Source organism: Temnothorax curvispinosus, unplaced genomic scaffold (assembly GCF_003070985.1).
Source record: "Temnothorax curvispinosus isolate PA1 unplaced genomic scaffold, ASM307098v1 QBEX01012454.1, whole genome shotgun sequence".
Classification (NCBI taxonomy): domain Eukaryota; kingdom Metazoa; phylum Arthropoda; class Insecta; order Hymenoptera; family Formicidae; genus Temnothorax; species Temnothorax curvispinosus.
The window spans coordinates 178,387-202,927 of NW_020222234.1; the positions used below are offsets into that span (position 1 = coordinate 178,387).

A 24,541-nucleotide genomic window follows, 5' to 3' on the forward strand; every position below is an offset into this window, starting at 1 on the left:
CGGTGTTCGGTGGGCGGTAATGGGATAATAACGTCGATCCTCGGCAATCCTAATAGCGAATTGGCTATACGCGCGGCCAACGCGACGCCTATAGCATACCGTTCGGCGACATTGAATAAACGCTCCCGTGCACGACAATAAACTATGACCATCGCGCGAGACAGTCCGACCGGACCCCTCGGAAATAATCAGCGGGGAGACATCGGGACCGTTCCCGGCTAGCGATAGTTCGTGACCCGTCCCGCCGTAATTACGAATCCGAAGAGTACTTTATTATCATCGGGCATTCCGGCGTGCTTTAAATCGCCGTTTCACCGTACGGTGGCTGTCACAACAGGCACGACATTAGTAACGCCGCCGATGCGGCCCCGGCTCCACCTTCAGATAAGGGATCTTCTATTCTCCCTGCTCTCTCATCTTCGGCTACGCTGCGCGAACGGCGCCACGCACACGCATAATTCCGTGGCGCGCTGTTATGCGCGTCGCGTTCAAGTCAAGTCACGAAGGTGTACGCGTCGATCACGAATGGTAACCGTTCCGAAACGATTGGGAGTATCTCGTACGTGAAAAAGAGACATCCTCCGCAACCGGGATCGTTGTCCTGCGCATACACGCGCATAAACGCGTATCTCCCGGCCAGGTACCTGGCCTTCCGCGATGTAACGTCCAGCAGGAGGCTCAAAGACGCCGACGCCGATCCTTGGACCGTAGATGAATTTAGCCAACACAGGTAACGCCGGCATATAATACGCATATTATGCTTTGAGGGCACCGAGCGGCACGTATTTGAGCACCCCTCGCGATGCGGCGCATTTGCTTTTTCACGACGCTCGCGCGCTCGCTCGTTCGTTCGACCGTTCGCGCAAAAGATCGGCAAGAAGAGCGGCCGCGCGGCGTTTGCTCCGGTGCTCGTTGTGCCTCGAAGGACCTTTGACTCCGAGACAAGAACAACGATCAATATTGACGGGGATTTTCGCTATCGTTTCGCCGAAACCAGTCGGCCGACGCGTTTCGGAACTCGCTACAAGAGGAGCCGACTTCCGTCGAGAGGCTCGCGCTGGAAGAAACCGGTGACGTTTATGAGTATAAGGATGATTCAGTTGGATGCGGCATAAAAACACGTATGGGTGCTTGTAAGGATGTTAATCCTTTGTACTGCGGAGAGCAACAGCGCAACGTAAGTCGACGCAAGTATTCCGCTCATCTAAATGTTAATCCCATGTACTGCAACGTTCTTTCCTACTTGCAACTACTGCAACATCATCTAGTAGTAATCAATATGTAGCTTTACTGTCAAGATGGAAGCATCAGCTTGTAGATATTTTAATGAACAATCTTGAGAAATATGATATTTTTACATTATGTATAGCACTTTTGTGTGTAATCGGAAATTTCATTTACGATTGTACGCATCTAGCAAATCTTTAAAATTACGCAGACGTAACTTAAGATATCCGTATTTTACGTTATTACGATGTGAATGAGATATTTTTATGAAAATCAATTTCAACATATAGGTACGTATCATATTATCAGATCTAAACATGTGATGGACATGACGTTTTTCGCATAAATTTTACAGTTATATATTCTTCGTTACAAGAAAACACTAATAATGTGTAATAAGTATATATCTACGTTGTCTATTTATGCGTGGGATTACTAATTAAAACCGCGCAATAAATTATTCATTTGCTATCTTAGGAAGACACGAGTACCATATCGAGTCTCGAAGAATAGAACGCAAATATCTCTTCGCAAGAAAAAACAGACGGGAATGATAGAATAGAAATACAATCGAGAAAAAGTAAATGTACATACCAACAAAGAAAAAAGCAAAAAAAAATAAAAACCAGTAAAAGGAAAAAGACGTAGGAAAAGAAGAAACGAAACAGCAGCGAGACGGAGGGAAAGGATCAGCATGGCAGGCGGGAAAAATAAGAAGAGAACGAGGGACTCGCGAAACGAGCCGCGCAAAACCTGAACAACTGGCGAAACGAAGAGTAAGAAGGAAGAGAATCAGCCCGAGTTCAGGTCATTTAAGTACGAAAAGGTGTAATGTGAATGTTGGCAGGATGTTCCATGAAATCGAGCATGTTTTTACTTAATGCGTATCGCCATTTTTAATTTGTCTGCAAAATATATTTATCAAATATTCGCATGTTCGATAAATCACGAATAAACTTAAAAATTTTATTTTTCAAATTAGATAGAGAGTATAGTTTCTTCTCTGTTATACAACTTATTATTAAACGCAATTAAGATTCTACTAATAAGAAGATTAAATATGACGTTGTTCTGTTTAGATCTATTTATTTCATTGGCTTTAAAACTGAACGTGTCAGTTGAAAGATAAAACTGACATAAGACTGAAAAATAATAATAATAATTTGGCGCATGTTTCGTTATGGCTGCGCAATCGTTTTAAAACAATAGTCTCCATTGGCGGATCACGCTGTATCTGCGATTCACATTTGCGTCACAGCCGTCACTGAATAAAATGGCACGAGGCTGATAAAATGAACGTGACAAAAAGAGAACTCGAACCTCTGGAGTGAACAGAATGCATACAAATGCATTGCTTAGTACACTGGATTCAGGCTTCAGCGAACACGAGCGTGACACCGTGAATCATGAAGATTAAGCTGTAATTAAATACGTTAGACGGATAGCGAAGGAAGAAGGGAAAAAACAACATTTAATAACAAAATAGGATAAAAGTATTACGTTTGCATAGAACATGATTCGGATTTTGCTTCATAAATTTACTTAATGATATTATAGTAGCTAGTTGTTACCTTTTGCTTGTTGTTAAATGCTATAAAATAACACATATATTGTAACATCTAAATTCGTACATTTTATTATTGTAAAAAAACATAATAGCCTATATTACTTACGAACTATTAAGATACTTTCGTAAATATTTGTACTGATCAGTAATAATGTTTATAAGTTTATTTTGAAATTTGCATGATACGCTTTGTAACATTACTTCCCGTTTAAGCGAGGAAATGCAAAGTGTTTTTATTTGATTCGGGAATGCAACCGGTTACCACCAAAAGTGCGATCCCTAAAGAGGTCGTTGATTGGCCGAGGAGAAGACGATTGCTTCGTGATAATGCGTTTGCTTTCGGGTTCGGGCGCGGCTCATGAGGCGGTAGGCAAAAACGAGCATCGGAAAAAAAGCCGGAGAGATAACAGCGTAGGGGGATGAGCGGGTACCCGAACGGCCGGAGGGGGCGGTAAAACCGGAATTTCATACAGTGGCGTAATACGCCGGATAATACGCCGAGAATCATGAAACTGCATCAAGACTGCTACCCGGCTTCCTCCACCGACCTCCTCCTCCTCCTTCTCGTTCTTAATGTTGGGTCCGAGATCTCGTTGCCGATTAGACTTTCGACAAGGTAAACTGTCCCCTTATCAGGAAGTCTAAGACTCGTTTCTTGCCGGTCAATTAAGTAACTTGCGTTACGCGGCTAATTAATTTCGCTGCAATTAATTAAGTGCATCTCGGCGAATCGCAAAGCGCGACGCTCGCTCGTATTTAGTCTTCGGGCGTCCCCTTCGGTCCGTCGATTAAATATAAATCGCGCGTGTTTGGCATTGATTTAAATTATAATGCCGATCGTTAATTCGATGCGCCGTTTGCCATGCCGACTGTGATACACGCCGTACGAGTAGGCATCGCGATAAAGTTCGTTGGTTTAACGCGTCGATATAAACGGCCTATCGCGCGGCTCGTAACGAGTGCGCATCGCGGAGCTTACATAGTAAGAATTAATTGACATTGAGAAAGTGCCAGTTACTGAGAAGTGCAGGATTATCGATAAAGAAGAACCCCTCGAAGCCACACGTACGAGTCGAGAAGGTGGCCACGCGGTGGCGGCTTCTACTGGCGATGGCCAGAAGTATCGATGACCTTGCCAAGGTCATCGCGTCCTAACTACTACCGGCCCTTCCCCCAACCGCCAGCCGTCTCTCTGTTTCGTCCCCCACACATGGCCCTTATTACAATAAAGCGTTCGCCCTGATTCCCTTGCGGGCGTATGCCATTCATTCGCCACTCGTTCGTCTTCTGCCCCGTCTTTCTTCTCTCCCTCTAGGCCCTTCGTCTAGTCACGCGTACCTTTTTCTTTTTTTTTTAGCTCTTGCCTCGTTACATACATGGCCTTTCTTTATCGATCTGTCTGGGCACTGAAATCGAAACCGGTGAACCGAGGTCGTCGTGGCGCGACTATTGTGCCGCTCTCCTCGAACACCATGAACGCAATCGCTTCATTTCTTTCACTCTCCAATGAAATTATTGTACTCCGTTGTCTTTTCTTCTTGCAACACGCGCTGCGGTTTCTTTCATCGTTGCCACGTGACCGCCGCGCTGCAGTTTTCCATCCCTGCGTACTTTAATGAACGCGCGTGGGAAGAAAGGGCGTGTGTTTGCTGAAGAAAGTAATCGAGCGTAGTTTGAGCCCGTCTAGCAGTTGTAAGCAATATCGTTTTGTCATTTCTGTTGTAGAAGCAAGACCGGCGATTCCTACGGTGTTCCAGACAACCATACTGGAAGCGGCGGAGGTGGTGGCATAGGAAAGTGGTTGCGGGAACATCTGGGTGGCGGTTCGAAAGGAAGTCACGACGTCAACTCCACGTTTTCCTCGAAGGGAAATGCAAATACCGGTGATAATGGCCGGGACAATAAATCCTTGGGCAAGACAATTTACACGTCGCAAAATCTCTACTGCAGCCTGCCGAGAGAACATGGCCGCTACATGCACAACGGCTCCCGAAAGATCATCAACCACGGTAATTCCGCGAAATCTCATGGTTACGATCGGCCGCGATCGAATAGCATGAACCATCATGAGAAGTCCATGTCGAGCGACCTTGGGACCTTGACGCGAGGTGGACCGATCTACGGCAGCGAAGGTAGAAGCCTGAAGAAACGGAATCGCGATCGTCGTCGGCATTCGCTTCACGAGACGCACGATCAAGGCCGCAATCGTCGAAGAAGGTAAGAATTGTTTTGTAAAATATAATGATGTTTGCTTAGCAGATTTAAGTTTAGAACAGTCAATGGAAAACTGCCTCGGTAAGCGCAATCGAATACTTCAATATAAGCTGATGATTCTTTAGTATAAAATATAAGTCAAGAGTTTTATTCTAAAATAATAGCTATTTTTGGACAGTACGGAAAGTAATTTTCTTATAGATCCTTTTCCGGTTTTTATACGTTTGTTTTCATTTATTTAAATAACAAACCGTCCATCATATTTGCAAGAAACGTCAAGATAATTCTCTCGGTTAATATTTTTATTGGTTGTTGGTAGAGGAACGCAGGATTGCCATTCTGCCTGGGGCACAAGAATGCCTCTACCCAACTCTGATTGTGCCAGTAAGCAAAGAGAACAACGTTAGGTATACTTGTATACAGGTATACGGCTTTTTTGCCACGATACCATCTTAATGGGGATTTCAACGCGCCGAGAACTCGCACTGCTTTTCGAAACGTGTTGGGTGACGAACCATTTTTGTTCGCGCGCTCTTTAGTTGTCGAGAGGAGTTCGCAGAAAGCCGATGCAGGAAACATGTCATTTCCTTGTGTAAGAAATGCACGTTTAAGAAGGAAATAACACAGCGATGAAGTGCTGAACACACAAAATACTAAACATTACATGAGATAATGAAACCGGTTCAAGCGCTACTTTTCGCGAAGCTAATAAGAGTTGGAGTGAGATATTTTTTTAATGGATTATTATAGATAAAATAAATTAAATATTATTATTCTAATCAATTGTTACGAATAGTATCGTTCATGTAATAATTCTCAAATTTTTCTTCTTATCGTTCACACAGTATTCCTTGAGAAATCATAAGATACCAAACATGTTTAAATTGCGAACATTAATTTCGTGCAAATATGTTCATGTGCAAATATCGCACACGAGTAAGCGAGAAATTTAAATTGAAAAATTACTTATACGAATTTTCTTTTGTAATACCATCCATAATATATTACGTGGCATACGTAACGAAACTCGCCATGCATCAGTATAGGCACTTATGCACTATACTAACGTAATTCAAAAGGTTAATCGTATTTGAATGTAATATATATGAAGAAACGGTACAAATGTATGCCATACGTTTCATTTTATTCCATTTATGTCGAGAATCTCTCTTAACTACATATGTTAAATTATTTCCTGCGAATTTGTTGCATAAAGCTATGTCGAGAGCATGTAGGAGGAGCCCATTATCGTTGCCCGCGATGAAGAAAGAGAGAGAGGAAGAGAGTCACGTATCTCCGAATGGACGACTTCCGTAATAATAGAAAATCAGATCGCACTATCTCCATTAGCGTCGGGTTATTTACTGCGAAATGTGATGTACACCGTGTGTACATCTCTCTTTGGGATAAAGGAAAATGCCGAATCACAGGAGGCCGCGCCTTTGTTTCGCGATGCTGTTAACTCGTCTCTTGATTCACGTACGCTTGATTTATCGTGAAGTCACTCAGCGCGCGAATACCGCGCGCGGGCGCGCGCGCGCACGAGCAACGCATGGTGCTTAATGCCGATTCATCCGGCGAAATTATAAAATGCGCGATACGCGTACACGCGTCCGTCTCTTCCTCTCCTTCAATTACATCCTTTTACCCTTGGAATCGCGCAAACGTCGATGTTGCAGTATAGCGACAGCGTGGGACGCGCGACTTCGGCGTTGCGCAATTTTCACCGCGGGTATTCCTTGGCGAGGAAGATCCTCTCGTACCTCTTTCCTCGTGTACGTGCGCCTCGGTGCGTTTTTCTTCGATAACTTATTCGTGCTCGGACATGATTTAGCGGCGCAACACATAATGTACAAGTATAGCCGGACTGTACATGACGACCGCGATGCCCGGGCAAGGCACATTCATAAATATGTCTTTATTGTGAGAAAGTTCGGGAAGAACGTGTACACGGGAAATCCATAAATGCAGAACCGGCGAGGATCCGGGGTTGGGAAAACGGGAAGAGTGTTGTTCTATTCACGTTTATTCGTTTTCTTCAATGGGATCGTAATTTTTATTAAGCGTACACGCGCCGACAACGCGCGTCTTCCTTCTCTCCGTACCGTTTGTCCCTGTCGTCCATTCTCTCTGAATAATAAATTGTAAACCTGTCTGAAATGATTCAGTACATCGACACAAGACGCGTAAGAGCTACGAATTCTCGGCGGAAAATACTTCGCGTACGTATCGGTTCTTATCCGCTGACAGCGCGTTGGAAATGGAATGGTGGTATCCCATTATCTAGGATGATTTATCACTGCAACGCGTGACCCACGAACACTCGGTTGTGCTCGTACCGGGTGAGAGAGTACCTCGACATACGCGAAGGATGCACTAAATTAAAAAGAAGTAATGCCCTTGGCACTTCAGCACTTCGCGCGGCAATTTATTTCCCATCTTTCGCAAATAATGAAGTAAACTCGTGATGTGAACAAATTATAACTTCCTCCGTGTTCCCTCCCTATTTTATCAACGTCTAGACGTGTATTTTTATTATACGATGGTGGCACTTATCTCAATAAAACTCCGTCAATAAAACACTCCGTCAGAAATCCAATAAAAACCCTATTCGTTTTAATATCAGTAATGGATTATGAAAATCTCTAATGGAATACATTTTACGTATACAATTTCGATTCTTTCTTGCTTTTATTCTTCCACTTTCGATCTCCTTGAGAATTTCAAGCGGAAAGGACCTTTCCCTTTGCACAAATATACGTGGCACTTCTTCGGTGTAGTACACCTCTCGACTAGGATGATTTAGCACGGCAGTTCGCGACAGCAACTGCGAATGCTCGGTCATGGCACTGACGTTTGGACCTTACGTCGGTTGTAAGTGTTCACGTCTGGTATGTGGCCAGTGTGTACGGTTGGGATATATGACTGTCTTCGTGCTTGTCCCTCGTATAGCTTCCCTCATGACACGTACTCGGTGGAAGCCACGAATCTTTTCGCGGACGCGAAATAGCAACGCGAGTTCGTCGGGTCTCGAAGAAAAAGAGTGAGAGTAAGGTGGAACGGCAGAAAGGAGGGAAAGAGAGAGAGAGAGAGAGAGAGAGAGGAAGAGCGCGAGTAATCGGGGTTGTTGGGGAGCCTGAATTTACGGCGTGGACTGCGATAACCTCGATAGGCCGACACGAGCATACAGCCACCCTGAAGTCGGTGAAGCGTCTATCGTGACTCCCCCTTTTCGCGCTATGAATTTTACACGTTCTGAGATATCGCGATTGTTCCGGGGAACGTAATGAAGACTTGAACAAAGCAAAGCAGCAATTTCAAAAGGTTACTATTAAGTTTACAAGAAAGATCATTTCTATTTCAAGAAGATATATCATAATTCGATATATCTTCAAATTCCATCGAATCATCATCCTATTTTATGTCAATTTCAACTTGTTTATAGTAGTTACATAACTAAAAAAAATTAATAAAATGAATGATGATATTGACTTTTTGCTTTACTTTCGTCATCGGCGATTCGTATTTATTCTATCTTTAATTTTCTATAATTTAATTTTATCTAATTAATTTGCAATCTTTCGGATGTTCTTATATCAACGCATTTACATTCAGAAAAATATAAATAGGCATCCTGCGTGATCATCCTGTTCTTCGTGGATCTCTAAATAACATTGAGCTCTCTCGCATGTTCAAGAAGTAATCGAAACTCCAGTGGCCTAAACTTGAAATGCTAATCAATACATTACATGCGTGTATAGAACGTGGGATTAAAGTATGAGTACGAGATGCATCGAGTGGGCCCCAGTATGGCGGAAATCGCGCGAGATAACGAAATTCAAGAGTGCTAATGTATTCGTCAAGCGGATTACCAAGGCGACTATGTTGGCTTACCTCTGCCCCTCTTCCTCCTGTATCGTTGGACAATCGTTCGGGGTCCACTTGTTCCGTTCTACTCCCTTCGCGTCACCACAAACCTGCGGGACCCTTCTCAACTTTCCTCCGCACCCTTCCCCACCACGCCCTTAGACTCTCCTCTTCGCTCGCTTTCCTGAGGGGCCCTGCAAGCTAAATATAGCTAAGTTCGTGATATAAATAGAATATAACCCTGCAGGCCCCAAGATGGCCGGGGTCAGGCCTCGCATCGTCTTCTTCTTTTTTCTTACTTCTTCTCCTTTTGCTTCCTTCGCTTCTTCCTCGGCTCCCGATCCTTTTTCTTTTTCTTTCCGCCCTGTCTCGGATCTCTGGTCACTGCGACTTACTTGTCCCTTGCCTCACCATACGATTACTCTAAAGATTTTAACACTTTGCCTCTCTTAGAAGACGCTCGTAATCGACTTTACGAGAAAGGTCGTTTCCCTCGATAAGAGTTCACCGACTGATTCTTTTACGTTTGTACTTTTGCACGATTATTTAATGCTGAAATGCGTTTCAGTTAGCATCTGCGTATTTTAAGGTTTTAGCGGCGATAAACATTCTCGTGCAAAGTCCCTTCTAGGCTATTTCCGCCGCCCCTTCCGTTGCTGTATATAGGTAATTAAACGCGAAATAGCCATAACATCAGCAGGCCGCATTCTCGAGCGTAGCAGACGTCTGCGTTTATCATGATATCGCGTGCTACCGGTATCGATCTGATTCTCGTCGGATCTTGACACTTTCGGTTAGAAAGTTACAAAGGTATGGCCGATTGAAAGACTGCTCACCGAAGCGTCCCTAATCAGTCCAGTTCACAGTTGTGCTTTTTGCGCGAGATTAAATGCCGTCTCTAACGACTCAGTACTTTATACGGGGATGCGGTCGATGGTGCCCGCGGAATATCCTGCGTTTATCATTCTGTACGAGAAGCGGAGGTCGTAAGATCGAAAGAGTAGAAGAAGAAGAAGAAGTAGAAGGTGGAGAAAGAACGGGAGAGATAGAAAGAGAAAGAGAGAGCGAGAGAGAGAGAGAGAGAGAGAGAGGGGAGGAGAGAGAAGAAGAGGAAGAAAATGAGGAAGACGGCCCGAGGCTCGACCGACTCTGGCCAGGGCCGTATCGGCGGGATTAATGGCAGTGACATCCCGCTCGTGGCCAGATGAGATTCTCCATCTCACCCGCGAGCGAGAGTGAGAGGAAACGCGATACCAGCGGGCAACGATGGAAACGAGAAAGAAAGAAAGAAGTATGTGGCAAGCGGAAGGGAAGGGGGAAGGGTCCAGAAAAAGAAGTCAACGACGAAGCGGCGGAGGAGGCGGAGGGCGGCCGATGTGAGTCGAGTGCGTTGACCTTAGGATTCGATGCGCGTCCTTGAGGATACCAAGATGGCGGGTTTATGCAACCGGTCACAATGGTATCTGCAGGCTGCCGCGCTCCTCGTCGCGTTCTATTTGACGCACGACGATTCAACGCGCTTGCATTCTCGAGGGATTCTCTCCCTCTCGCAAACGCGCTCGCGCACGCATACACACGCGCACACACACACGTGTCTCTCGCTCTAATATGTACTGCACACGCATGCAGCACGCGACAGTGGTCGCAGACGTAGGAGCCGCGTATACGTTCACGTGGGTCGCACGTACGACCATCACGGATGCGAGCCCGAGACGCGCCGTTAAAGCCAGTCAGTCCAGTTTCCATCGCTGCAGCCTGCATCGGACGAGTCGGGGAATATACGCGGCGATTCGAAAGGAAATCAAATCCGTGGAAAGGCCAACGAACGGCCTGGACACGCCCGGTATATACATAACATTGGTGCCTATGTACATACGTTAAGTACAAATGGAAAAAAACATAACCCACGGCCCTTGCGATAAATTCCTCGAATGTTCGCGTGAACGACGCGCGTCCCCTCAGACGCTCTTCCGCGTGGTACGTCCGTCTTCGGCTTGTCACTCGTCACATGTCGCATAAACCGCTTTCTTACGCTATTCCGATTCCTTACTTGGCGCGACCGTGATGAACGAATGTCTTACCCTGCGCGGTCTGGAAACGCTACGCCGCACGTTGCAGTGTATCTCCACGGAATAAATCACATCCGTTCCTTCATTTCCTCTGGATCGAGAAACGTAAGTTCAATGCAAAAGAAAACGCTATATCGTGGTCGCATAATTATAAATTACTGGCGTGCAAAGTAATTTTTTCCAAAAAGAAGAAAGAAAAAAACATTACGCATTTGTCTTATTTCACAAATTCATCGGTCCACCCAGCGCAAGATCATTATTTCGGTGATCACACGCAGTGGAGCCTATGTCCTTTGTTCGTTTGTTCCTTGCGCGCATGGAACTTGCGCCATAAAAAAAAATACATATATATGTGATACTGACGACCAAGGTGTGAGAGGCGAACAGCTTTATGTCACCGCACATGTATGAGTGATACGTTTACGTCTGTAGTTGGCTGCGGTGCATGTGCGTGAACACGCGTCCGTGTCGCAAGTCAAAGCTCCTCACACCCGTGTGTCCAGCACGTATGTAAATGCACACACGAAGCAAGTAGGGATCCTTGATCCTACAGGAATGCAAGCGCTAGCGGCTGCCCACGCTGCCTCAAGTACTTCTTCGTCTCTTTTTCTCCAACCCTCACATTGTCCCTACTTCTTTCTTTGTTTCTCCACGGCAGTTCTAATCCCGGTAGGACCGGGCGTAAAGTACGAGAGGCACCATCGGCAGCGCGCATGTCCTCGTCATTCTGTAACGTCACCTTCGTTGGCATATATCGCGTCTCTCTGCGTCGCTACGTGATGCCTAAAAATAAACGCGACACCTTATTGAATAAGAAATACTGACTTTCTTGTGTTCTAAAGTTGGCGCGATAAACGAATAAAATATTTGAAAGATAATTAAAAAGTAACGATAGGTATGTTAAAAATATTATAGTATTAAAAAAAAAATATGTCTTTAAGCGCATCGCTATGCAAAAAAGATGCAATCTCTCTTTTAACATATATTAAATTAAAAAATATATTTCGTATATATATATTTTACTTTCTAAGCAAATATATGTTTATTTAAAGTTGTCTATTATGTGTTCAACTATAAGCTCAATTTAATTTTTTGGAACATAAAAATAAATTTGTTTAATTGTAAGAACAATTAGAATCAAATCGTTTGCATTCAAAAGACATTTAAATTACGCTTATACTGTACAGTCCTACACCAATTAAGAAATAAAAATGCATTTTTTATCGGTAAGTGAAAAAAAAACATAGGGGCAAGATATTATGTACATTTGTCGTTCCTTGATCCTGACGAATATACATATCGTATCGTTGTTAATTCCCCTCGCTTTAACGTCCAGCAAACGGAAGATACTCGAGTTTCAACTCACTATGTTACTGCCGTCACGGCTCTCGCGTGATCGAACGAGGCACGTCCCCCATAAATAAACTTTTCATACATCAACGGGAAGAGTGGCCAGCGCGGAATAAAGCACACGAAGATGAAATCATACCTTGCGCGCCGCAGGATGCACCGTGCATCCACACCGACGGTGTCCGGTAGCTCGCAGCAGTTTAATCGACGTCCTGCGAGAAACTTTTCCTCCCAGCGCCTGCGTGCGCGCGGTTAAACCAACGCAGCCAAGTGGCAGCATATACGAGAGAAAAGATCATCTTCGATCTTCAAGGTCGACCGCATGCGGCTCGAGGCCTTCTCGCGAGGAGACGTCGATCCAACCGCGGTGAATTCGTTCGACTGTTTTCATCGTCTGGCAGCTGTTATATCCCCAACCCCGTTTCCCCGTAACATTCGCTTCTCTGCTCCGCGTCCCGGGGCGCGACTACTTACGTTTATCGATTTAAAAACCAAGTCTCGATATGACGGAGCAAATGACGAAGAACGACACGGACGGAGTCGTCGACGAGGTACTCTGCCTGCAATAACTTTACGGACCTTTCCAGGAATTCGATAACGCGCGATTTTTTGTAGGACAACGGGGAAAGGTTATATCTAAATACCATGATTAGAGATGATCATGAAAATTCGGCATTGGAGAATGAAAAATATGAAGAAGAGAGGAAAATGGAGGAGGCAGAAGGGGAAGAAGGTATTTACAAAATAGATGAGTTTCTTATTTGGGACGAGGAGCCGGGAGAACGTGAGTATGAGGAGGAACGATACCGAGAGCGGAGCCTCGAAGATGAAGCAGAAGAAGAAGAAGAAAGAGATGCACCATCTGATGATATTGCGACAATCTCAGCGGCAGAGAAGCCCGAAGAGGAAGTGCGGCAAGATGTGGTGGGGCCCGATCACGTGCTCGCTGAGATACCAGTCGAGGTTCGCATAAACTTGTCATTCTGCGTCATTCTGCCCGTGGAATTACTGTGCCTCACGACCTTCGTAATATTCTAAGGACTTAAGTCTCCCTTCTCATCACGCGCCCCCGCAAAAACATGTTTCCGCATTGTATACGTGTCCCGTCGCTATTGTGATCGATTGAAATGGTAATAAAAGGCTTCCCCAAGCATCCTGACGTGTTTTCATGAAATTACAATGATCATGATCGCAAGGCGTATTGCGATATTAAAAAGATAGTAATAAGTTAAATATAGCTATTTACACTGAGATTTAATGTGATTGCTAGCACAGATTTTTACCAGTCACGAGGCAATGCTCAAAAAATTAAAAGAACTTTTAGCTGAGCAAACAGAATTACGAAGGAAGAACAGGCTCCTCGAAGTGTGGATTATCAAGCACATGAGAAAGGTTAAATGTTTAAACAATAGTAAATTTTATATACTATTATATATTATATATTAATTCGGTTTCTATTTTGCACTACAATCAACTGCAAATTTTATCCGTTCTTTTTATCGTTCTAATTAATTGCAATGAAACTATGTATGTACAAGTGCAGCATAGAAATATCCGCTGTCTTCAACAGAAACGTTTCTCGCTACGGTGCGTTTATGCATGCAGATGCAAGAGAAAGTGACACCCGTTGACGTGACCAAGGAATCCGAGCAAATGGAGCAGATCTATAGACAAACATTGCACACATATAAGCAGCATGTCGACGACATAACGGAGCGGAAGACGCGAATAATAGCCGACATGCAAAGCTACGAAGACAGGGTTCAAAAGGCGCGTGACGAAAACGCGCGAGTGTTCGACGAACTCCTGGATCGCGAGAGGGAAGTGGCGACGGGTCTCATTTACGCGAAGACCGGACGAATGCTTACGGAGAAGGCTGTCAACGAGATAACCCGTCGGCAGGTGTAACTTAATGACCGTGAATCATCACTTGTCTATTACAGCAATTATGCGACGTACCAATTAAATCCGCCCGACGTGCATACACGTTAGTCGCGGGGCTCACGTGAGGACTTCTTCATTGCCAGGTGTCACGACGCGCGAGTCTCGCTCGCAATCGTTACGAGTACATCCTTTTGCAGCACCGTCTCGAGGAGGTAAAAATGCAACTGCGAAATCTGGAAACGCTCGGGGAAGGGATGACTACGATGGATTACGAGGCTTTACATATGACTCACGTTAATTATAAAGATAAATTGGACGAGCGAGACAGAGAACTCGAAAAATTGCGCCACAAGTACGTTGAGACGAGCAGTATTGCCTTCGCGCGGCGGTGTATTAATATAATTAGTTATCTAAGAGTTGTGTTTCTTTTCGAATGTTCTTTTGATCATCTGGTAACTACCGATAATGATCGCGTCTGGCGCTTTAACTTCTGCGCTGGCGATATTTCATGGATTGCAATACTGATTCAAGTAGAGCTATCCAGCGAGATATCTATACAGTGTCGCAGCTTTAATATGAAAGATCTTTGACTTAAGGCGACGAATGAATTACTACCGATATCTGTCTAACCATCTCTCTCTCTCTCTGAACGAGAGCTTTATTAACCGCTTGTTGGCAAATCGAAATTAGAATCGCTGAAATGGTTAACGGAGTCGCTCACTATAAGGAGAAGGAGACATGCCTCGCGGAGGATATCGTGTTTGAAGAGCGCGAATTGAACGAGTATCGCGAGCAGACAGCCAGAGTTCGAGAGGACGTCAATAAGCTCCATTTAATTCTGAGAGATTTACGATGGGCTCACGACGAGAAGAGGCTCGAAGGCGGGCTGCTGATGGCTCCGTAAGATCTGTTAATTTCGTGTGTAGCGCGATTTCGGTCAATGTCATTCACGGTTCATCGACCCAGACCGGTGCTGCGTGAGACGGAGAGGATGATAAAGTTGCTGGACGCCGTGAGGAACGACATTGAGATAATCAAGCGCGAGATTCACCGGTACGGCCCTGCGAACGGGAGGAAGAAGAGGAGCAGCGAGGCATCGGCGATGTCGACAGTGACTCAGGACAAACCAGATCGTTTCTAATAAACGAAATCCTCTAACGTTTCTTCCACGGGGATTTATTTACCGACTGTATCTTTCGTAAAAATGCGTACGGGACCTGACGGACGTAAATAAACATTATATATTTTTAAACTGTTTGTTCCATGTTCCTTTGTAGCAAGATTTGTACAATCAGCCAAGATCAGCGCAGCTGGTACGATAATTAGCAAATCTCGCGGACTAATCGTTAAATAATTGATTTCATACGCGGACATTATATGAAAAACAAATCGCACTGGCGTAAATCACAACGCCCACGTACGCCATGCCCGAAGCACTCGGCTTTGCACGTGAGCGCGATAAGTCGTTCGCATTATCGCCTTCTGTGTGACAGCTTAATATCATAGCAGCGAATATGGGCGATAGCGATGAGTTATCCGCGGCCAAACAATCGCAAATTTCTTACGTTGCGGCGTGCAAATCGCTGTTCGCGCCGTAATCACAATTACGTTATCGCGATTTAAGACAGACGCGTCATTCCGCAATGATGATTCCGCATTATTCGTCAAGCCTTGTAATTGTAAAGTTACGGTATATTCAACGGTATACTAATTAAAAGGATAGGTTCGTTTGCAGAATTCAAGGGCTGGCAAAAGAATGTAATTAAAAAATATTTTCTGCAACGCGCGCGTGTAACTGTCGGGCTCAATTGAATGATTTATATTAAACGGCGAGGTGTGCGCGAACCTTTCGAAATCAAATTAATTCGTCCGATCATGCCAATCCGCCTACGGGTGTTTTTATGCCGATTCGTTGATCATACGTATCGTTATACGTATATTAGTAAACGATTTATTCGTACATCTCAGGCATGCCGGCATGTTTTCTCGCTACAGATCTAAGTATGTTAATTAGAAATGTATAAATTATAAGTTCGTACAAAAAAAAAGAAATAAATCTTCGTACAGGTTTTCACCGAGTCAGCTGTATGTGACACGCATGACGTTAGTGCGTTCTTAACTCGATTACTGCATTAGAGCGAGCGTATACATGTAAAGTCCAACGTACTCTCAACTTTCCATGCATATAGAATGAATCCGGGCAAGGCAGAATAAATTGACCACGCGTGCGAACATTAATTCTCTCGATGAATTCCTCGCTTTTTTATTTCATTACTAATTACATGCGAAAGTCTTGCTTGAGTTTCTGTAACTTTCCAAACATTAGAAATTTTTTTTATTTCAAATATATTAGAGGAAAAAAAGGACATATTTGTTAACAACACAGAATAACAGGAAAGCAACTTAACATTTGCATAACTTTACTATTCAATAAATTTTTCCCACTATAAATTTTTTTTAAATATAAATATCTTGCGTCGACATGTAAAGATTTCGTTTGTTGTACGTTATCTCTTCTACGTGTGAACGTCGTTCCGAACTATGAATTTGAAATAACACCCAGTGAAGATTTTTTATCTACATATCTGCCAGAATAACTCACGAGCGATGTTGGACCCGTCGTAAATCGACCGTTGACAAAAGGTTTCATTGTCTCGAAGTCAAACGTAAGATTTTTCTACGTTATACATTCAATTCTGTCGCTCTATTATTACTCGTTTCCGGCTGTTTCCACGTAGTCATTTTTCAAGTTCTTCACTAAATTACGCTCCTAAGAATGCACAAAGCGCAAAGTGGATACGGAACTTCTGCTTCTAACAAACAAATAGCGACCTTTATTGTGCTACTGAGTAGATTAATAGTCTGAATCTTTTAGATATCATTCTTCTTAAACGTCGGCAACGAATTATGTCTGCTCTTTACAGACCTAACGTGTCGAGGGATTTCTATCCTAATGATTATTACATTAAGGCAATCTGTCCATTTCCCTCGAATTCCACAACTCCTCGCACCGGTTCCGAGACAGGTCTCTCTAATCGCACAAACGAGCCGAGGTTTCGTAATTCTTATTACAGGGTCCGGATGAGTTAGTAGAATGGCGTTAGATTAGCAAACGCGTTTCATTGTCAGCGTGTGGGCAGTTCCATTCATTCATCCACCCACCGAAGCAAGGCGTAATTTAAAAGATTCTAAAGGTTATCCGTACATATATATTATATACTCGCACGCACTCGCGAGCATGCGCGATCCCAGAATCACGAGTAATCGATCGAAAAAGGATGTTCATTAATTTCATGTAGGCGTAGAATTGACTTTAGCGACAAGATAAAATCGAGCGAGGGTGTATATCCCGCTATTCGCATCGGAAGGGCGAGGCAACGATCGGGTGAGGCTCCCTCGCATGATTTGGGGCCAATTAGGGCCGGCGTTGAAGCCATTAATCCCTTTTGGTAATTTGTCCGTACCCGGAATTGATTTAAGACCGACACGTGGATCGAAGGTAAGACGAATGACTCTGTGTAGGCCACGAGAAGAGGTGACGTGTCAATTAAGCTACCCTACAATTCACCGGAAAATTATGTACAGAGGCCACGATACGCACGCATGATACGATAAATCACCGCCGGTTTCTCAAATGGTTTTCGATTTGATGATTATTTATGCGCGTCGATAACGTATCGCGCGACGTTGCTCGGCCATTAAATATACGATCGCTCGATAGCCATTTAATCGCGTTGCTCAAACTCGTTGTCAAATATTTCGCAAAATGTCTAAGTAGATTCCACGACTTTATGCACATTTCATTTGAATATCCATGTTATATCAGCAAGGCTAATAAGAGAACGAAGATTTCTATAGAAATTTACATTTTTAGGTGTTTCTGAAGAAATCTCAACCGAGATTGGCTGCCTCTTTCTTGGCTATATCCTTTACCGGTTCGACCGTCAGGTAGAAAATTCATATTGCGATCGTGCGAGTTTCTACCTGCTCACCTGGGAACGTGTGCCTCGGGAAAACTTTGCTCTTTATCTGTCGAGAAGAATTCCAGTCTCCTTTTCATATTTCTTTTTCTTGTCCTCTCTTTATGTGGTATCTTTCTTTTCTTTCCTCTTTCCAGTTCAAACTTTTTATAGTCCAAATATTATCTTTTCCTGCTTTTTATCTTCTCCCTTCTTATCTTTTTATTAATTGTTACTAATGTGTATTTTGCATTGATCAATTCTTTTTGTATACTTTCTTTGTTTGTGGTTTAAAAAACCTATATATCTTAAACTATCAACACAAATAAATAATCAATATATATATTTTCGCGTTAATGTTTGCGTAAAAAATTCAATAATTTTCCTGCAAAAGCAGATTCAATTAATTTCTCTCAAAATTTCTATTTCTTTTAAGTTTAACTCACATCCGCAGCAATATCGTGCGAATGTTACAAGTTTTCTTGTTTTTTTTTCGCCTCCATTTTATCCATTTTATCAAAACGCCAAGTGTCAGAGTTCAACACCTCCGGTAATAAAGAACGACACCTCGATTGGTATCGCGTAAACCGAGTGGCCGGTCCAAGGTGAAACCATGCAAAACAAAGAGAAATCTCCTGGCGAATTATGCAGATCGGGTGCATTAGCATTTGCTTAGCATACACCCTGGTTGTTACACGACCCTATACTACGGTATGGACTTTCTCATGTGGTTACCATAAAAAAAAAATAGAGGTATCTAAACCCAATGGATCCAACAATTGGTCTCTCTTACACGGCCTCGCCCTTTCTTAAAGTCGATCCCACGGCGGTTTACTCTCTCCGAATTGAATTAAGCAAATTTTTCCACATTAATGCTAATTTCTCGATAACACAATGCATTCGCGTGATACAATTCGAACCTTAGTAGCAATTGATTGACGTTTAATGATCAATGCCTTTAATTCAAACCGTGCACGGTCGCGAATAATGAAAAGACTAAAACTACAACGAGAACGTGACATGATCTGAGTCTTATTTCGTAATTAATTTAATGTTTTGTCTAAATTACGTACTAAAGACTAAACTGCAGTGAATTGTGTAATCTAAATAGCTCTCTTTACGAAGCGCGATACGCTGTGTAGAGCCCACAAGAATCGACAGGTGGTTTCTGCTAGTAGATGCGAGGAACCCTGTCCACCTTTCCTATATCGCTCACGAATTTTGTAAAAGGTCGAGCGTAACGCGGCAATTACGCGAACGCGGAACCCTTCCGTAAAAGGGAAAACGCACGTTAAGGAATCGTGTTCATTCTCAAGGTCGACCGGTATCCTACCGGCTCCTGCCGCAGCCTGCATAACGCGTTTCTATTACGCGGTCAATTGCAGCGATTGTTGCGTGTCTCTCGCAATCAGTGGCTCTCGGTCTACACGTGCTCCGTATCGCGCGCATTGGTCCTCCATCCACTTTCCTATATCTTATCTGCACTTTTGAAGAGCTCTCAATCCGTTTATTTCAACGGTATTAAAAAAAGATTTGATGAGTTGTGCGTTACATATTTTAATCGTGACAAATTGATCTCCTATTTTTAGTAGTTTTGTTTTCAAGTTTTTCTGTCGTTGATAGCGGAAATCTATCATCGCCATTGCTTTAATCACGGGCAAACCTCGATTTCACCGTCTCGCCCGACGGGCGGAACTAATTTCTCGAAAAATTCCGCTTGGTACCCGCTCACAAAGAAGGTTGGACGATCTGCCCTTCCTTAAACCAGTTATCGCGACACAACGGTTTCTTTCGGGGCTGATTGCGCGCACGAAAATGGCGTAATCATCGTGATTAACGAGGAAACCATGTCGTCGTCATCATCGTTCTCTTTCGTCGCTGAGCTTCTAATTGGAACACGTCGGCGTTGGCGAGACTGCGGTCACCGCGCACGTATCGGAGAACGAGGTAACACATTTGGGTCGACGCACGAAACCTCTGCATGAATGCTTGCGTGTTTATACGCAAATGAATATGTGGATGCGTTATTTTGTACATATATAAAATATATGTACGACACTCGACACGCACAACAGCAGTTATCACGAACTTTTCTGCAAAACAATGGCGTTTCAGCGACGCGTTTCTGCTCGAGCGTGCTCGCCGCTGCGGATGGTGTTATCAAACATTCGGGAATGCTTTAATTGTGCCTTTAATTGAATCGACCTCACCTCTCCGGGTCAACAGCATCGAAGGACTCGACGTCCTTGGCCACAACCGGCAGATGGTCGGCAAGACGTTGGTCGGTGCAATCCGGCTCACGGTGCACACCAATGCTGGTATGTGCATTCGTGCCCGTACGATCTAACTTACGAGGCAACATCTCGTTTCTTTCAAACCTGGCCGCGAACAAGAGCAAAAAGATACCCGGGCGCCTTGAGTGCCTCGACGACCGAGAATTTCCTCGGGGATATTGTCGCGACTTCTCGCGCCGGAACGTTCATACCGGACGCCTCGCTTGCTCGTTGCTCTTCTTCTTTCCCCTTCTTTCCTTTTTTCTCTTCGGCGTTTTCATTTTCGATATTACATCCCAGAAAGGTCGGGATGCATTAACCGGTACTTTATGCGCCTCGTGAAAATTATTCCCGATTCACGATTGTAAATAATGCCATTGTGATCACGCTCTCGTGGACCGTTGCGCAAGCATGCTGCATGCGTGCACACTACGTGAACGCTTATCCTGCACGGCAAAGCGCATTTCAGCGTTACGCATAAATGTGAAATTATGTAAGTACTGCATAAGCGTGTAATAAGTGTAAACCAATACGATATTTTAGTAGGACTTTACGAGGCGATACCTACGTGGGCGCCGCGCGTTGTAAGAGCCCGGAATAATTTTTATGAAGAGGCACGCGCGTGTTCGGCGCTGTGTTGGCAATAGATAAGCATCCATAAATTTCTGCCGAAACGATAATCTGTTATCGTTAAGCGTAATATAACTTTCCTTTCAAGTGGTGTGTATGATAAACTTGAGAAATTTAAGAAACCCGCGACACGCCCGCGTGAGCTACGCAATTAAATAAAAATTTTTCCGGCAATCACAGTTAGGAAATTACGATGGATCGCAAAAATTTACTCATAAACATTTGATGATTACTCTGTTGCTTTTTGTAATCTAAAAAGCGCAAAGCTTCAATCGTGCGAATTAAATTAATATTTATATGCTGATTTTGAGACAATTAATGTTTACTCCGAAAAGTCGGCTTAATCCGCTTGTTAACGTTATTGGTAATTTTATCAGGAGAGAGTGACGTATGATCGTATGATGCTAATATTGCAAAACGATACGCGGTTTAATTAGACATTATTTAATAGCTCGATATATCCTCCGGCTATTAAATAATGTACATACCCTGACATCTAGCAAGCGTTATGAATCATTCACGACGTCGCTTTATCACTTTCTGTGGATTTCGTTGTGATTGATACTAATTTGTAATTCCACGAGAAAAATATCATCTTCCTTCTATGCAGATCAAAGGTTTTTTGTCTTTTAAACCTCCACATATGTGAAGCAAAAAATTATTCTCTTTTATACCGCATTTATAACTTTGTAGCAAACCTTGATTTATACAAATTAATTCCCGTCCTCTCGTCATTTTTAATGTTGGGCGAGCCTCTTTAATTAAACTCCGACGCAAGAATTCGCTACGCCGCGTGTCTATCTATTAATTGAATTCCTAATCGCTAATTCGTAGACCTAAGAAAGGAATTTAAAGCCGATGCTCGATTAAGCTTCAATTCGAATCGGCGCAAATTTAGCGCGCTGCGTATCGCAAAGTACGGGCGGGATAACGCGATCGAGAACGGCGAACGAAGAAGAGGGATAATAGACATAGATTATAGCAGTCTTAAGGGCTTCTACGGCGCGGAGGAACGAAGGAGCGGGCAGGCGCTCGGTCGTTTGCCTTGGATTGCCTTCGAACCGGCGGAGCACCGGCGCGGCGGAGCGCGCCCGATCCCGATTCCGATCCCGGCTGGTTTCCGCCGCGCATTCCATCCAGTCGAATCGGCCGCGATCGGCTCCGCCCGCCGATCCTCGGCCGTCCTCGGCCTTTCTCGGTTACCTCGCGCGGCGCCGTGGTCGGCTAACATCGGCAACAGTCGTGCAACGGCGCTCGCGCGGAATGGATCGCGGGCCGTGTCTTTTATTACGAACGCGCCGATAGAATGTCTCCGTCAACATCGTCGCGAGACGTTAGAGACGCTCATATGTGGACTGATAACGTCCCGGTCGACGGTATTGCGTGGTGAATCGCCGCTCCGGAATCACGGAGAGAAAGAGAGAAAAGGTGAAGGGAAGTCGAAGGGAGTATATCGGAGAAGAAAAAACCCATCCTTTCTCACGCGCGTGGCTCTCGAGTGAGCCAGCGCCAGCGTTCCGACGTGTGACGTGGTGTTTAATGTACAGTGGGTGGTGCTGATTCCTTCGTTCCTCTCGCGCTTCGATTTATCCCCCATCGTTGTCTTTCTCGGATCTTAAGGACTCCGCCTGGATCGACCTGGAGCACCGGCCTCTCCCTGCGACAGTAGCGGCATAGCAACGACGATCGAGCGGTGCGGAGCTGCAGCCGTCTTCGTGCATCAACAGGTGGGGACCAGCTACAATATCAGCTTCTATGTTTCTTCACTTCTTTCTCGCCAACACCTGCGCGTTTCGCGCCAGGTGGCGGCGAGGACTCACCCGTCTTTTAGTCGTAAGGGTTTCTAGGCGATACCTTAAGCCTTAAGGCTCGAAGAAGCCTGCTGCTCCCAAAGCGCATTCGCACCTGTCCATTACTACGGGTACTCTCTCGTGTTTCTTTCGAAAGCGCGATAAGCTGATACCACGTGCTTGATGGAGACACGTCATTACATAACGGATATACTTGTGCGCGACGACTTGGCCCTGTCTGCTCCGTGTTTCATGCTTCACTTCATTAAGCAAATTCTCCATTCACGAGTCGCAACAAGAACTGTGTATAAATCTCTGATATGGCCCTCGCACACATATTTAATTTAATTTCATTTCAGCGAAGAAATACGCGAGTTGTTCGCACGAATATTATCGCGACCGTTCGCAAATTTAATAATCACGCCGTCTTCGGTGAATTTAATGGCACGATTAAAATTCGGCGCGCTCCACATGTGCTCCGAAATAGTTACAGACTTCCTGAACGCGTAACGGTTTCGGTTTTCGGTTCGTATCGCTCTTCTTTTCGCGAGAAGGAAAAATGGCGGTGCGAATTTCAAGAAATCATTCTTCTACCTGAGCAAATTCTAAATAGCGATCCCTACCGGAACTCCTGGCTTGCGCATTTTCGTTCTCCACGCGAGATACACACAATCCCGAAAATCGTCGGTGTTACCGGTGCTCGATCGCGACTTCTGAACGGGAAAGCAACACCGTACGGCGTGCACGTTCTCCGTGGAAGATGTGTACGGTGTATCGGACGTGGACCGTCATTAATATAGCGAATCTCGAAATTTCCAAGGAACCTTTTTCGACGTACCGACCGGTGCGTTGAACCGATTTTCCGGTTGAATCCATTGTTTCGTTCGTGGCCTCGGCGTAACTTTCTTCCGAAGGAGACGATCGCTCCTCGCTCGAGCCCGAAGAAGGCAGTCGCATTCGCAAGTATAATCAACGAGTCACTACTTCACCGAGTATAGGTTGTTGACTTGCGAGTCTCCTCTCAAGTCGCGTCAATTTTTAAATAATATAAACACGCGAGCGTTGTTTGCGCGCGCGCGCGCTGTGGCGCAGCGATGGCCTTGACATCAGGTCGATACCAAGGCTGGTGCCTTGACCTTTTCCGCGCCTTCGTAGGTTGCTTCTTCGGTACGGCGAACGGCGTGGATAAGCGTGATATCGACGCGCGCCATGCCGCCGCGTCGCGCGGCCGCGTGAATCGGAGCGAGAGAGGATTTATTAAATTCTCTACGAATAGAGGAGGTGTGCGCTGTAACAGGATTAAATTGCGAGTGGTAATACAACGTGCGAATATAATTGTGTGAAAGTAGTTGCGCGGATAGATAGTCGATCTTAACGAATGCGCGATCGGGTAGGAGAAGTATTAGCTATTATGTGCTAATTCTCAAATTGAGATTTAGGTTGAACTCGTAAAATAAAATTTAGACTATAGTTGCTTACGTGTTTTGATTGTGCGACTAAAAAAGAAAAAAAATTAATTATAATTTTTATATTATTGTTAAGACAGGATTAAATTGAGAATATTAAAAATATCAGAAATACGAAAACATAATTCTCGTTAGTAAAATGTTTTATGCAATCATAATATAAATTTTTATTGTCTGAAATTAATGGTTCCGAAACTACTCTAAAATTTAAGACATAACACAATTTCATTATCCAAGTTTGCAAG

At 44.3% G+C, this 24,541-nt stretch overlaps 1 protein-coding gene across 3 annotated transcripts in view; it reads left to right on the forward strand.

Moving 5' to 3' along the window:
* Positions 1 to 4,702: 4,702 nt before the first annotated feature.
* LOC112462461 (protein Shroom) overlaps positions 4,703 to 24,541 on the forward strand; it is a 132,432-nt gene continuing 112,593 nt past the window's right edge. For 2 of the 3 annotated variants that reach the window (XM_025028259.1, XM_025028260.1), the window contains exon 1: positions 4,703 to 5,011. In XM_025028259.1, the coding sequence (XP_024884027.1) occupies positions 4,770 to 5,011 (242 nt within the window). In that variant the 5' untranslated portion in view covers positions 4,703 to 4,769. Of the gene's footprint in view, positions 5,012 to 22,294; positions 22,768 to 24,541 lie in introns of those variants that run through there. The other variant, XM_025028261.1, reaches the window with a different exon arrangement.